Raw genomic sequence first — 15,270 nt, 5'->3', positions numbered from 1 at the left:
GCACAAATGTTGTCGCCTTTTAGACCGGTGAGGATCAATGTAATCGGTGGCTGTGACTGGTGGGAGAGAAAAACTTTCAGTTATCTAATCTTTTCAGTTATCTTTGTATCTTTAGTATGGGAAAGAAAGTCAGTGGACATATTGTGTACAACATATAAGGCAAAATGAAGATCTGTGTCGTTAAAGTGCAATATGCTTCTCATAGATCTACAGTCAATCACAAGGATTGATGAGCCACTGCAATGACTTGTTTTGCCACCGGCTGACCGAGAAGATGAACTCCACTGTCCTTTGATTGGAGCCTGGACTTGGTTAGCTTGGCTCGGCGAAGCATAAAGACCTGAGGCAGGGAGGAGCAGGAAGGCTGAAGACAATTAAAGTTAATGTGGAGACACATGAAATAACTATCATAATTATTCGTTGACCAGCTGTTTCCCTCTTTCCAGCCGTTATGATAAACTGAGCTAATTGAAATGCTGAAAAACAGCATTTTGATATCAGTTTAGGAATAACATCAGATCAGGACTCACTGGCAGAAGAAAAGACGACATCTGCAACAATTACAAAAACACTTTTAAATCTACACTGCCACAGAAGTGGTTTTGGTTGTTTAACTGAAAAGTATGATCCATCCATCCATTGTCAAACCGCTTATCCTGCACACAGGGTCGCGGGGGGGCTGGAGTCCATCCCAGCCAACTTCGGGCGATAGACAGGGTACATCCTGGATTGGTCGCCAGCCAATCGCAGGGCTACACAGAGACACACAACCATTCACACTCACATTCACACAACTACGGGCAATTTAAAGTCCCCAATCAACCTGATCCCCAGAGCATGTCTTTGGACTGTGGGAGGAAGCCGGAGAACCCGGAGAGAACCCACGCAGACACGGGTAGAACATGCAGACTCCACACAGAAAGGCCACTGGGCGGAATCGAACCCAGGACCTTCTTGCTGTGAGGCAACAGTGCTAACCACCACGCCACCGTGCCGAAAAGTATGATATTTTTTTCAATTCTACACTTCCACACCCACACATTCTTACTGTATGTGATCCTTATCACAGACAGGCTGAGCAGAATTTAAAACAAAAGAACGAGTTCCTGCTGTGGGTTTGCATACCGATTGACATGCCTGTTCACACAACACAGGAGAAATGTGCCGGAAAAACCGTCAGGTATTTTAACTTTGACTTTCCTCCAGATTCCACACATGCTTCCTCCTTGTGCTCATGCGTTGTGATCCGGGTACACTGGCTTTAGTGTAAGCCAGTCTGAAGACTTATAGACTTATATATTTATAAAACAATTTTCTGTTTCCAGAGAAGTGCATGAATGCAATTATGAAGAAAATGAGTTAGTTTTGAATTATGAGGAAAGAACCTGGAAGTGTTCAGAATCAAAGTAAAACGTATGAATTAAATACCCTCAATTGTATATATTTTTGCCGTTGTCATGGTGACTTGACATATGGCCGCAAAGTGCTCTGCCATTCATTTATAAACCATTTGAAGACTCTACACTCAAACATTTACCAGGTGACGTCAGTTTAGTCCCCGAGTGTTCGGGGGGGAGAGACAATGGGACTCGTTTCCCCATGAAGCGCCGAGAACTACACTTCCCATGATGCTTAGAGGCGCGGCAGCAGCTGTGCGCTCCGGCTCGCGACGCCCGCAGCCAAGTGATAACACGCCGAACAAGGTACGACGCGAGGGAGCGTCGACTTTTACATCTCCGCGGGGAACGCTCGGGTCTGAGGAGTAGCGCCATGGCCGTCGAAGGTAAGACGCCTTCACGCAACGACACAGCGACACAGACGCCACTTCCGTCTCCGCGTTGAGGTCAGTTAAAGCCGCGGGACGCCAATTGTAGCCGCGCGGATGATGGCAGGTGCGCGCGGTTCGACCCAGACGCGACCGAGGGTCCACCTGCGACCAACCCGGCGGCGTCGCAGCCTCGGCCGCGGTTAGTGACGTGCACCGTCCCGGTCACCTGGCGCTGTGGTCACGGCGCCCTGTTGCAACGATGCACCGCTGGGGTTAATTTGCGGTCTCACGCACTCAGCATCTGTCAGGGTTCGCTGCGCGCCTCGGGGGAGGGGGGCAAGGGGGGTCGCTCATCTGGCAGCAGGTGGCGTGACGTGGAGCGGGGATGTGACCCGCTCCGCCCTGTGGTTGTCAGGAGACGGTTGGGGGCTGCTCGGGCTGCTCGCTCCGGAGGGGGCAGAGGGGGGAGAGAGAGAACACCGGCGGCGAGGCGGGATGCTCGGTCAGTCCGATCACCTTGTCGGGGGCGTCTTGTGGATCCAGAATCCATGTTGGAGCAGAAGAGAGGAGGAGGATGCTGAAACCTGATTGTGAGACGTCTCAGAGTTTTGTGTGATCTTTTGTAATGTCAGTAAGCGCTGAATCAGCACATTAATTTTTTACCTGAGGAACAAGTGAAAGCCTCTCATGGTGTCACCAACGCAAACAACCTCCCTATTTGGGCCGTTTTTTAAGATCAAAAGATGGGTTGTGCTGCTTATTCATTGTTACCTGTTTCGAAGCTGGAAATGCATCTTTAATGACCTACAGCGTGAGCACAACAACAACAACAACAGCAGCAGCAGCAGCCGCTGTAACAGGCGTCTCCTGAGATGCGTCTCTCACAGCTGAGGAAAACCGTGAAGGCCGGTGCTGCGGACGCACACTTTGTTCCCCGGGCTGAATGTTATCCGTTATCCAGCTTAATGTTTCTTCATCGCTTTCTCATCTTTTTTTTAAGTATCAAGGCTGAATCAAAATGATGGTTTAGTAATTTAACAGTCGACATTATACACTCACCGGCCACTTTATTAGATACACCTTGCTAGTAAAAAGTTGCACCCCTTTTGCCTTGAGAACCGCCTTCAATCTTTGTGCCATACTTTCAACAAGGTGTTGGAAAAACTTCCTCAGACATTCTGGTTCATATTGACATGATGGCATCATGCTGTTGCTGCAGATTTGTGGGCTTCACATCTACGATGCCATGACCTGTAGATACAAGGCAGGATGGATCCATGTTTTCATGTTTACGCCAAACTCTGACCCGACCATCTGAATGTCGCAGCTGACATCGAGGCTCCTTCAGACCAGGCAACGTCCAGTCTTCTACTGTCCAATTTCGGGGAGCCTGTGCGGACTGTAGAGCCCGTTGTCTTCAAGGTTCCGCGTGGTGTTGCGTGTTCAGAGATGCTATTCTGCGTTCCTTGGTTGTAACAAGTGGTTATTTGAGTTGCTGTTGAGTTGTCACTCAAATCCCCTTTCCGTCCCCATTCCGATGCTCGGATTGAACTTCAGGAAGTTGTGTTGCCCACGTCTACATGCAAGAAATGCATTGAGCTGCAGCCATGTGGTTGCTTAGCAACTTTAACAGGAAGACACCGTTACTGAAAGCTTTGTCACTGTTGTCGTTACTGCGTGAATGCGAACACAAAGTGTGGAATGCCGGGTCAATAACTGTTGTGATATTAGCAGCTATAGGACAACTCTGAGCATTCAAAGGTTATGAAAGTCCATGTCCCCCAAAGCACACTTCCGCCAGAATGAGGCAGGAAAAACTGCATTTCTAAACAGACACGGTCAGATAAGACGATAAGAGGCTCAAACACGATGCTCCATTCTTAAATTTAAACACAGTTAAGCCCTGTTTCTTTTTTTCTTGTTAAATTTTGGCTGTAATTTAAACCACCCGTGTTTATTTCTCTGCCCTGCAAGTGAATCCCCCCCCTGGATTCATGAAGCTCCCTGCGCGTCTTTTTATTCAAGATGTGACGTTTGAGGGAGAAATCACAAGAACCCTGCAGCGTCACTGTTTCCTGTTCCAGTGCTCTAACAACCCCTCTAAGACAAGATAATATAGGTCAGGTAATTAAGAATTCATATCACACGAGAAGGCAATAATATCTTTAGCATTTTGATCGTTTGATTATTTGCTGTGTCGTGTATCCGATTTGTGTGAGACGACCAAAAATTCTGCAAAAAGTTCCGTATGGAAAATACTCAAATTTACAAAGTACACTAATCTATTTGCTGCTTTGCTCTCGTGCAGCGGTTCTAATCACAGCTACGCGTCGCTTTTAATTGCCCCAATGCAGCTGAACTACATACTTGACAAAAAGGCTCCCGGTGACGAAGCTTTGGAAATTCCATGTGATCAACACACTGGGAGACATTTATATGCTCCTGCCGTCCTCGACGGCAGACAGAAAAGCCAGCCGCCATGGGACACACTTCAGAGACCGTCTCTCATGCGAGGAATGCTGTTTGCCTCAGTGGCGCACGCATGACAAGTGACTGAGGCCGGTTTGGTTAAACGCTTATGTTCCCACTTCCACGTGGCGGGTTTATCTGGGTGTGAATGTCACATTGTCTGTTTTGGAAAGTTACACAAGTAACCGAGTGGAGCTATTTGCAAGGTAAATGTGTTTCAAAAGGCATGGGAGGACAAAATGTTTCACTTGTATTGCAGATCCCCACACATGTGAGCTGAATGCATGAAGTGGCAGAAAAAAGTCTTCATAGATGTGATGTGAATGCAATGCAGCTTCAGCTCTCATCTCTGGTCTGTTAAATCAAATTCAATGCTCCGTATCACTATTTCCCAGTATATGAACTGTCATATTTCCGGGTACCCGCCTGAGATCGGTTACCATGGGAACGCAGCAGTTTAGGCATTGTCATCTGGCAGTGGGGCAATCCCATTGTAACACGAGACGCGTTTATTTAGCTCTCTGTTAATTCTACCGTTTACTTTGAGAGTGTCTGGACTGAGGAGCCAATTACTGCCGCTGTGATGTTGAAACTTTCCAGAGTTGCCTCAAAGGAGTACATTTTGGTCGGCACCTGTAGCAACTTACCCCATTTGTATAACACGGTGCTCTGTGGTCTTTCATGGATTTGTTGGGCATTTGGCAGCATAGAGACAAGGAGGACGGATGTGGAAAGGGACTCGTGACGGAGGTCTCTGGTGGAATCAGACCAGCACTTTTGTGGTTGTGTGGTAGTGAGTCTTCACCGGTTTTATATTCTGAGTTAATGTCCTATTAGACTGCACATGAAAGGCTACATGTCCTCAGGGCCGTACCAAAGAGCAGGGTGTCCGACAAAAGCGTGGCTGCACGTGCACACAGAGAAGAGCCGTGTACTGGACCCCGTGTCCAACCGCAGCAGCCTGTGTTTACCCCTCTGGCTCCTCATCTCTTGCTTCCCTGCGTCAAGCCTCCTTGGTTCGTCCTGCCCTGCCCGGCATGCCTGTGCACCCATTCAGAAAACTCCACTGCATCCCCCGGATCCGGCCCAGCAATAGAATTAGCAGAATAAACATGTACATTCCATTCGGGCTATTCAGGAGTCAGCAGGGCGAGGGCGGCATCTTCCCCACCTTACGCAGCGGGAATGGGATTAATATGGCAGAAGACGCAGCAAATGTCATAGGGGACCATGTTGTGTAATTATCCCCCGGGTTGACCTACAGTGGTGCTGCCCGGAATCTAGAATGGGAGCCAAGCAGAAAATACAAATTCAAATTCAAGATTCAATGATCTGTCAGAAAGTCAGTGGGAAACCTGTTATAATATGTTTGTGCTTTTCTCCTGGCTGGCTTCCGGTAGTGTTTGATTGACGGTTCATCCAATCGTCCATCCAAAGTAACTCACCTTTTCTAGTCAGTTTCCAGATGGTTTTGGGTAACAGGTGTCATGTTCGCTAAGCTTGCTGTTTTCCAGTTTCATCGTCTTTATGCTAACTACTCCATAGCTTCAGCTTCATATTTACGAATGAGGGTTCCTAAAATGACTACTCCAAAACTCCCCCTCCTTCGTCAGAGGAGACCAGTAACCGTGGCCACACTGTACCATGAACGACAGAAGGTCAGTGACTTTGACATAATCTGCTCCAAACTGCATTTTTAGGATTCCAAAAGCTGGCTTACATCACCACAGCCCTGCAACATGGGGAAGCTACAGCCGAGTAGAGAAGAGTCGGTGTTATTTTTGGGCATGCTTTCCTATGTCAGGCTCACTCTCGCTGACTGTGTCACCTGTGGCCTCGGGATGCTCGATGCTACGCCTCAATCCACCTGATTAGTAAGCCGTTTGACATTTTCTGCACTTGGCACACGCTGAGCCGCGTTCACCACGATCTAAAGCAGGAGAGGAGCAGAGTTTACTGATTTTAGATGGGATGAATATGCAGATGAGCAAAGGCAAAAATGCAGCGTACCGGTCAGGTGAAGACTCTCTCGCTCTGTGTGACGCCGTGTAGCAGGACTGCAGAGTTGATGCCCGTGACATCTTTTAAGGTGCAACAAGGCACCTTAAAACAGACGGCAATGCTTTGCATACATGTCGGCTTTTTGCCGTTTGGTTCTTCTGTTACAAAAAGGCTGACTGAGCGGATTTGTTTGTTAAGTGTCTTCACGTGATTCGTGTATTGAGGGTATCACGTGTGATGTTGAGAACTAAAATGCACACAGAAGAAGAAGTTACTGTGTTGATGGTGTAAACAAAAACAGGACTCGGCAGCAGGCCACAAGTACTGAGGCAAGGAAGGAGACGGTCGAAGCTGAGCAGACAATCCGGCAGGAAAAGTGCCTCACAAGGCTTTGTGATGATGTGCTATTATTTTATATTTCTTCATGTATTTGAGGACATATGGTTGTGTTATAACTTCACGATGTTCTAAATAATCAGTATTTTACTTTACATTTCATGTATATATATGAGCAGTTTTACATTCACCAGATTTACTGTATAAGTTACTGCAATATTGGAATAAAGCGTTTGGAAAAATACTTACCCACATTTTCAACTTTTGCCGTTTTCATAATTACTCTGGTCTGATCACTCTGTACACATATTGCTTAGTTTGGCTAATAAAGTATGGATTCATACATACGAGTCTGAGGTTGCGTCTGCAGTCCAAAGTCGGTAATGCAAACTTTGCAGCAGGTTCAGAAGACGTATGAGACAGAGTCCTAGAGCAATAAACGGTTGCTGGTCGCTTATCAAATATTTATAGCTACTCGGCTCTAAATCAAGACAATCTATTTTTTGTCGGGTCTTCACCGTTTGCCTTTGAAGCAGAGCAGGGTAAAAGCTTTGTGCCCGGGACGCATGCTTCACAGTGAGCGGCCGTTTATATTTAGCTTGCATGGGCAACAAAGTGGGTCATTCCGTTCTGCCGTCGTCTCACTGCCCGTCTTTCTCAGTCCATCCCTCCCTACAACTGTCTTTTTTTTCTTTGTATCCTCTCCCGATTCATCTCCTTCTTCATCCTCTTGCACTCTGCAGCTGAGAAATGTTCAAAGCGGCGTACATCTGGGCCCGGTTCACACAGGACCGACCAATCACAGCCTGTCGAGCCCCGCGGGCTGCAGAGGGCGGTCGGTGAAGTTGGAGCACAGTTAACTTTTGATGGGATGTCAGGGTGAATTAGGAGCTGCGCAGAGAGGCGAGCTGGCCGGGTAACACGTTACATGACTTCACTTTGATAGTTAGCCGTGCAGTCGAACCTCTTTGTCCCAGCGGCAGACGTATAAACGGATAAGCTAACCTTAATTTTAGGCTTTTAAGTGAACTCTGGAGGTTGTTGGGTTTACTGTGTTTTAAGCATCCAGTAATTGTGCAGGTTTTCCTTGAATCTCAGGCAGTTCAGACTGTGGTGGGATTCTGGTGCAGGCTTTTGTATACATTAAGCTTAAAAGGACCCTCACAAGTGTTCCTCCAGATGTCATGTGCTGTTAGTAATGGCTCATTACATGTGTATTAACAGGCCACGCTCATGCTACAGTGAGTTTAACGCTTGTTGCACAAACCTAAAGGCTTTCCTCCAAAATGAAGCCAACAGTCCCGTAAATCTGAGGTTGCTTCTCTAAACACACCATAGATGTTAGAAAGTAATTGTGGAAAACATGGCAAACAAATTAATTATATGGAACTGAATAATGGAGTTAAACCCTTTTTATTACTGTTTAACCCTCTGTTGTGGCTCCCTGAGGCTGTTTTAGTTCAATTCTTTTCACAAGGTACAATCTTCCAAAGGGATCATCTGTTATCTTGAAGTTTGAAGTTATACTGTGTTGCTGAGAAAAAAAAAAAGTTTAAACATTTTGTCAACTAAGATGTGCATCACATTATATCAAGCCGCTGTCGATCTGCGTGGAGGTGAAGCAGCAGAGGCTGGTTTTCTGGTGGGTTCCAAGCAGGAACGTTCCTCTACATCCGATGAGGCGATGTGTAAATGTTGAGTTTCCGGGGACAAAGCTCAAGGTCATCTGAGACTTATGACAACCAGGTGGAGGCTTTAACAACCAAACGGTGTTTCCTTAACACAGATCTCTATTCAAGTTAGCGATGGTGCTTAACCCAAGTTAGCCGGTTGGGTCGGTTCCGTTGTTTTTGGAGCGTTCACTAAAATCACTAAAAGGACCAGTTGGATGTCCAACATGTGGAACGTATGGACCCTCGTCCATGGCTGGCCGTTGTTTCAGAGCAGCAAAGCTTCATACGTTTCCTTTTGTAACTGTACATTCGTGCTAATCATTCAAATTGCGTTTGCTGTTTTGTTAATGGCACTTTATCCGTTACTAATGAAAACAAAGAAAATGCTGCACGCCGTTTGGACTTTTAGCCAACTAATGAGGTGATGAACCAATTTGTTCAAATCTCTGCCGTAAAATCCAGCCGCATCAGTCGACCCACTGATTCACAGTGAATGACCCCCTGAACGCCTCTAGAATCGCCCCGCCGGCTCAAAAACCGCAGCTCTCCCAACGACCCGTGGACCCGCTGGGTCAACGGGTGCTCCACTTGTTTTCGCTGCTTGAAGCAGAGACACCGAAAGCTTGCGAGGCTTAAAGTTTGATACGTTACACAAGCGTCTTTCCTCTGAGAGCGTCTATGGCCGTCCTGTGTGACGCCGCTCAAAGTGAACGGCCGATAGCTGCAACGCATCGCGTGGTTCAGCTCCACGCAGCCCTTCTCCCTGAGCACATCGCACCATGAAATCGCTGTTCTATCTGCAGCGCCACCCGTTGCTGCAGGCGCCACCGGGCAGCACTATTTGCTCTTCATGGCTTCAGCGAGTTCTCATTAGCTGACAAAAGAAGGGTGTAAATAGCAGCTTCAGGTGTGAATAACAACGCATCTGCACAGCAAATCGAGTAGCTCTAATTGGCATCTGTGTCACAAATATTGGATATTGATGTTTTGGTGGGAGCGAGCGACTGGAGACCAAATATTAATTTAAACATTCTTTCTAAGAAAAAGCAAAGCTAAGCAAACTCAGGAATCAGGAACTAGTGAAATTAGGTGACCGAGTTAAGAAATGGCAACTTTGGATGCAAATGTCTTTTCTGGTCTCCAAAGAGTGCTTTCTAAGCAGTGCTGTTGTGGTAAAATTAGAGGTGGGTAAACTCTGAATTTTGTGATCATACAGACCTCAACGCGATGTGACATTCAAAGCGTTTGCAAGTCTGTAAGGCTGTCCTGGATATTGCATTATGTTATCAGTAAAAGTCATATACAATCAATGACAATGAATACATGTGTTAGTAGTTTGTAGTTTATTACATTTAATGTCAACACAACACAACAACACAATTGCAGATTAAGAACTATCTCCTTTTTACAGTAGTGCCCAGAGGGCCTCCTTGTCCTCCACGTCAGGTCCTGCCTTGCACAGAGGAGCCATGAACCCCAGAACGCGTGTTCTGGGGTTCATGGCTCCTCTGTGCTGGTGTTTGTCCTCTCCCTGTGCTCTAAACATGTGATTAAACGTAATTGTTTAACTGCGGCTAGTAGAAGAAATACTGGTAATGTGCTTTGTGATACAAAAAGTTCAAGAGGTGTTTTATGATGTTCAATAAACCTGACGATTGGTGCTACGGCATATATGTTAAATATAAAAGTTCAGTTTTTTGGCAAAACCTTGAGGCCTGTAATTGGGGATGAAATTGAGATTTTTTTTTTTTTTGTATGAAGAATGAATCAACAATTATGGAATCACATTGGTATTTTGTTCCTGATATTGATACTCAGTACTTTGCTTTTGTACAATCAGGAGGTTGTCGTATTGAACTGAAAATAAAGGACCTTGAATATCTGAGCAAAGCTAAATAAAGCTTTAAGAAGAAGACCTTCCACATTTGGTATTCATTCTATTCTACGGTATTCGGATCATGTTCATAATCACACAATGTTCCCCCTGCCAGTACTTCTCAAATGCCACTGGTTGCTAATGGTTCCTTGTTCGCCCACCATGTCCAGTAATGAAGAGAGTTATGCAATATCAGATGATAATGTAATCCAATTCTTTATGCATCTTTTTCTCAGTGATCTCAGAATGCGTTTGGCTTTGCAGGGATGTGGTTATTCTCACCTCCGTTCCTTCCCTCCTTTTGTTTCCTCCCTGTTTCACTGAATCTCACTGAGCGAGAGCGAAAACAAAGGAGGCAGACATCCTTCATCCTCCGTCTCTCGTCCCTCGCAACGCTTCTTCGCCACACGTCAGGGAGGAGAGAGGGAATGTAATGTAACGTTTGAAGGAAAAAAAACAACCCAAAAATAAAAAAAATCAAGCTCTTTCATAGTCACACACCAACCCCTCCTTTTTTTTAGGGGAATTGAGAGAACTCCAACTGTCCTTCGTGCTTTTGTGTGCCTCCGCTTCCCCTAACCCCATCATCATCTTGCCATCCATCCATCTATTCTTTCGGTTCGCTGGCGCCATTGTCTACACGCCCTCAGCAGAGGATGTATAATTCATTTCTCCTCCAGAGTTGTTGCTCACCATCCATGCAGCGAGTCCGGGCGAGGAGGAGAGCGGCACGAGGGAGTTCGGAGGAGATGAGGGAGGGATGAGAAGGCAGTGAGAAGGAGCGTCGCTCCGTGCTACGCATCTCAAGTCGATTTGCTTGAAACCGCGGCCCGTATATTCACGTTGTTTTGCGGGGGGAACAGGGGGGGGGGGGTGGTGGTGTTTCTCATCAGGGATCAAAGCACAGGCATTCTGCAGCTGTGATGTGTTTGAGATGGGGCTTCAAAAGGTGATCAGTGATCCATGATTCAAACCTGTTGGTCCCTGGTATAAATACTCTGGAAGGCCGACTCTCAGGATGAGCTGTATTCATCAATGCTGCAAATCAATCCAGTGAATAATAATTATTTTTTTTGTGAATCTTTCTTGGGATGTTTACTGTTTTTTTTTTTGTGTGTGTGAGGTCACAAGCCAAGTAAAACCTCCGATTTGATCTTTAACAATCAACATTATTGTATGAGCTGATTAATGGCCAAATGACTCTTGTGTTCTTTCTAACGGCCACTAGGGGACGCTCCTCCGGTGGTGAACATAAGGCCTGTTGTATCAAAGTCAACGAGAGAATTACTGTACTTTGAACATGATTGTGTCATCTCGACACAATAGAGCAGCGTGTGCTTTAGGGCGGGGCTTCCTTGTGATGGACAGGTCCGGTCTGGTCACGTCCCGTGATGGCGTTTGCCTCCGAGTGCGTTAATGTCGGGTGTGATGGAGAGCGGCTTTGGCTCCCGTTACACCTGAAGAGAGGAGGACAAACTACTTCCGTGACGCCACACAACCCGCCGCTTCGCTTCGCGTCAGTGGCTGACGAGACTAAAATTGTAAACGATGTTCATGTAGTGTTTTTGGTTCTGAATTTGATGACTACGCCACGTAATTCATTGTGTGTTGATTCTACACACACACTACAATTGTCAACAGATACTGGTCACACCAGACCGGGCGAGCAGGCAAACACCGGATGTGGTTGAATTTCCCTTTGAATGAGTTGTAACTTTATTACAATTGCCAGTGATTTGATGGTTAAATGCATTGACTTGTTTCTTCTGACCTTCATGTTGCTGCGTTGAGCCTTTAGGAGCTGCTCGCTCACAGCTCTCTACTGACATCTAGTGGACATTTAGCAGCATGGCATTCAATGTGCTCAGATGGCTGTTATCAATAACGCTTTTAAAAAAACAAGTAAATGTAAGAATTTCCATAGTGAACTACATCTGATTAGATTAAAAACACTGAAAATATACTTTAGTGTACTTTTCTATTATTTACATGTTACCTCCTTTTACCACACAGCTGTTCACTGCAACCTGAGCCAGAACGGCATCAACCACCAGATGTGTCCGGAGGACATGACGTCGCAGCTGGAAGAGGAGGAGGAGTCTGTGGACGCGGAGGCCGTGATGCTGGACGACGACAGCCCGAGTTACCATGACGTCAGCCCGCCCGCCTACCGCCGCCGCCCGCCGCCGTACCGCTCTGTCTCAGAGTCGGAGCTGTCCAGGGTAAGAGTTGGCCATTCACTACGTCCTTTATTATCTATCCATTACCAGCGCAAACCGCTCTATTTTAAATAATCGTCAATAAGTATGAACGCTCAACTTTGGGAAAATTGCTGTCGCAGCCCATGATGTGTTTTCATGATATTGTTCAATTTATTCAGATTTCACTGCTTGTTTTTGGAAGTGTTCATTGTCCAATTAGATTGTTGATATATATATTTGGAAATATAATCATTAAACACGTTACGATGTATTATTAGTGAAGTAGATAAAGTAGTTTACATTGGCTCCAGCTTTACCTGCTGAAATATAAAAATCTACACATTAATGCACCAATAGGTTTAATTCAAAGAGTTAAAAGTAAAAAAAAGTTTGTACTTCTGCTCAAATGGCTGTAAAAGAATATATATCTCCACTGTTTGACTCTCAACTGAAGTTACAGCACAACAAACTAATGTCAGTGCAGTTCAGCTGCGTCCCATCAGGATGCCAATCAGAAGTCATGTGACTCCAGTCATGTGATGGCTGTGACTGAACACTGTCAGTAAGCCGGCTCCTCTACTTTAATTTGTAGATTTTCATCTGTGAAAAATTTCACAGGGGGAAGTTTATCCAAAGTAGGAGCTGACTTTTAATGCACATACACTGAGGAGAGGAAACGTCTCTGTCCCCTGACCTGCCGTTCAGCATATCGACCGTCTCCATGTCCACTCCACCTGGCAACGAAGAGGCAACCTCCTGTGTGTCAACGGGCAGGAATTGGTTTGAAACAAATGTGATTAGGTTCACGTCAACTCTACAAACATCGGCGGATTGAAATAATTATAATAATAATAATACATACAAGAATATTTGCATCACTAACCATTACGTTTCACCTTTATGGTCATGATTCTGCGAGGCATTGTGATATTAGAAATAGGATGGACACATTCTGCAACAGTATCTGCATCTCTGCACCGGTGAAGTTGGGTCTGTTTACTCCACCAGTGCTCGCTCTCCGCTTTCACATGATTTGAAACGGATGGATTGTGCACGCCTCTCTTCAGTTGAATGCCCTTATAAGGAGCCGACGGGGCGTTTCTGTATGCAAATCAAAGTGCACGAGGAGGCGCCTTCAGTTTATCGTTTACCGGCACAGGACATCCTTAAATCAAACAAGTTGTTTGACTGTCATCCACACGGAAGACAAATAAACCAGCCGCTTACCGACACCCCCCCCCGTCCCCCCACATCCACCTCTTCAGTAAAGACAAATCGGTTACAATGTAACAGGGAACGAGCGGCGCGCTGTTGTTTCAACTCTCCCGCTGTGTTTCTGACCGTAGATCAAAGGATCCATCATCAGTAATGCAGAATAAGTTCCTGACTTCCTCTCCAGAAATAGACAGTGGGAGGAGACGGGATCGACCCCCCCCCCCCCCCCCCCCCCCCCTACCTCTCTCTCTCTCGCTCTGTCTCGCAAATCCTCTTTTATCTCTGTGAAATCTGTAATAATCAGCTGTCAGTCAAAGTGGAAGAACTTGGACATGGTCCTCTGTTCAGACACTAGACAGCAAGGCCTCTCTACCATTGGTGCAAAGCATCACTACGGTAATCTCTGCCATCCTGCAACACGGGAAAGGCACACGTAGCATTTATTAATGTGTTGACCTTGATTAAGGACTGGATGAGGAGGTCTGCACTACTTTACTGTTAACAGTTAAAGGCAGAGTGATGTCATGTGTGTGCAGGTGAAAGGGCACGCCGTAGGGGAGATGAGCGCTCCATCCCGTACGACAGATTGGTTTGGTTCGCTCAAACGTGGACATTTGTGCCACCTGAAATCAAGACAACACACACACAGCAGCTGTGATGTTGCTTCATGTCATTCTATTAACATTTAATGGGGCACATTTTTGTACACTTGAATCGGAAGAATCAAATGACAGATGTTATCATATAAACACAAACTTGGCACAAACAACAATGGAAATAGAAATATGGACAGATGAGCGAATGTCTGTAACGGCCCCAGCGGCCGTACAGATGTTACTTGGGCTCAGTATCCGTCTTCGAGTAAATACTTTACGGTTTGATTGCGTTTGATACCCTACTACTTTTTAAAATACAAATCGCGAGTTAATAACCAGTTGGACCTGCCGTTTGTAGAAGCTTTAAGGTTTGATTCCCACAAATAACCTTTGAACCTTACTTGTGACTAAGAGACGGTACTCTGATGTCAATATATGCTGATGCTTGTTTTATTAATGGCAATTCACAAACATTACAGCTTACTCTGCTGCTTCTTCATGGACACCCGAAGTACCCGTGATGCAGCAATTGCGTCTGAGTGGTAATGATCGTGGCATAATAAATGGAGACATTATTTCGTAGCAAACTCCGTTAGGGGCATTTCAGTTCAGCGGACAAAGCTGAATTCTGCGCCCGTCTGGATTTTCAAGGTAGCCGAGGATCAGCTGTGGATTCGAGCACGAGGCGTAAAAACAGCCACTTAGAATCCGTGTAACATCCGTAGCAAATCATCTCACCTCAGTCCTGATCAGTATCAAGCCAAGGTGAATAAAGCTTTCCCCTGTAGGTAATGGATTCATTAATATAGAGGGAGAGAACACAACGTGAGTGTATGGCCACTAGGGGGCAGCATACAACACACCTGGGAAGGATCACAGCCTGGAAAAAAGTCTATTAGAATAAACAGAGAAATGTTGGCAGAGTCAGAATTTTTGTGGAGTTGATTTACATGCTGACAAGTCCGAGCAGGATGTATGAGTCAAGCAGTGAAGCATGATGACTGGATTCTAAACCGGAATGCAGAATGTTTCTCCGTGGGAGAAGTTGTAATAATTGTAAATACTAATACTTAATACTAGTCTTTCTCTGCTGATAAGCAGAAAACCGCTCCTGACACGTCCAGCCGTGTTCTGG

The 15,270-nt window shown here is 45.8% G+C and overlaps 1 protein-coding gene across 2 annotated transcripts in view; it reads left to right on the top strand.

Moving 5' to 3' along the window:
• Positions 1-1,553: 1,553 nt before the first annotated feature.
• The window catches only part of samd12 (sterile alpha motif domain containing 12), an 88,393-nt gene continuing 74,676 nt past the window's right edge, over positions 1,554-15,270 (top strand). The window contains exons 1-2 of one of the 2 annotated variants that reach the window (XM_078081215.1): positions 1,554-1,783; positions 12,137-12,345. In XM_078081215.1, coding sequence (XP_077937341.1) covers positions 1,771-1,783; positions 12,137-12,345 — 222 coding nt within the window. In that variant the 5' untranslated portion in view covers positions 1,554-1,770. Of the gene's footprint in view, positions 1,784-2,236; positions 2,359-12,136; positions 12,346-15,270 lie in introns of those variants that run through there. The other variant, XM_078081213.1, reaches the window with a different exon arrangement.

The sequence above is a fragment of the Gasterosteus aculeatus genome, chromosome 10 (assembly GCF_964276395.1).
Source record: "Gasterosteus aculeatus chromosome 10, fGasAcu3.hap1.1, whole genome shotgun sequence".
NCBI lineage: Eukaryota > Metazoa > Chordata > Actinopteri > Perciformes > Gasterosteidae > Gasterosteus > Gasterosteus aculeatus.
This window is presented reverse-complemented; position numbering and strand designations above follow the sequence as displayed.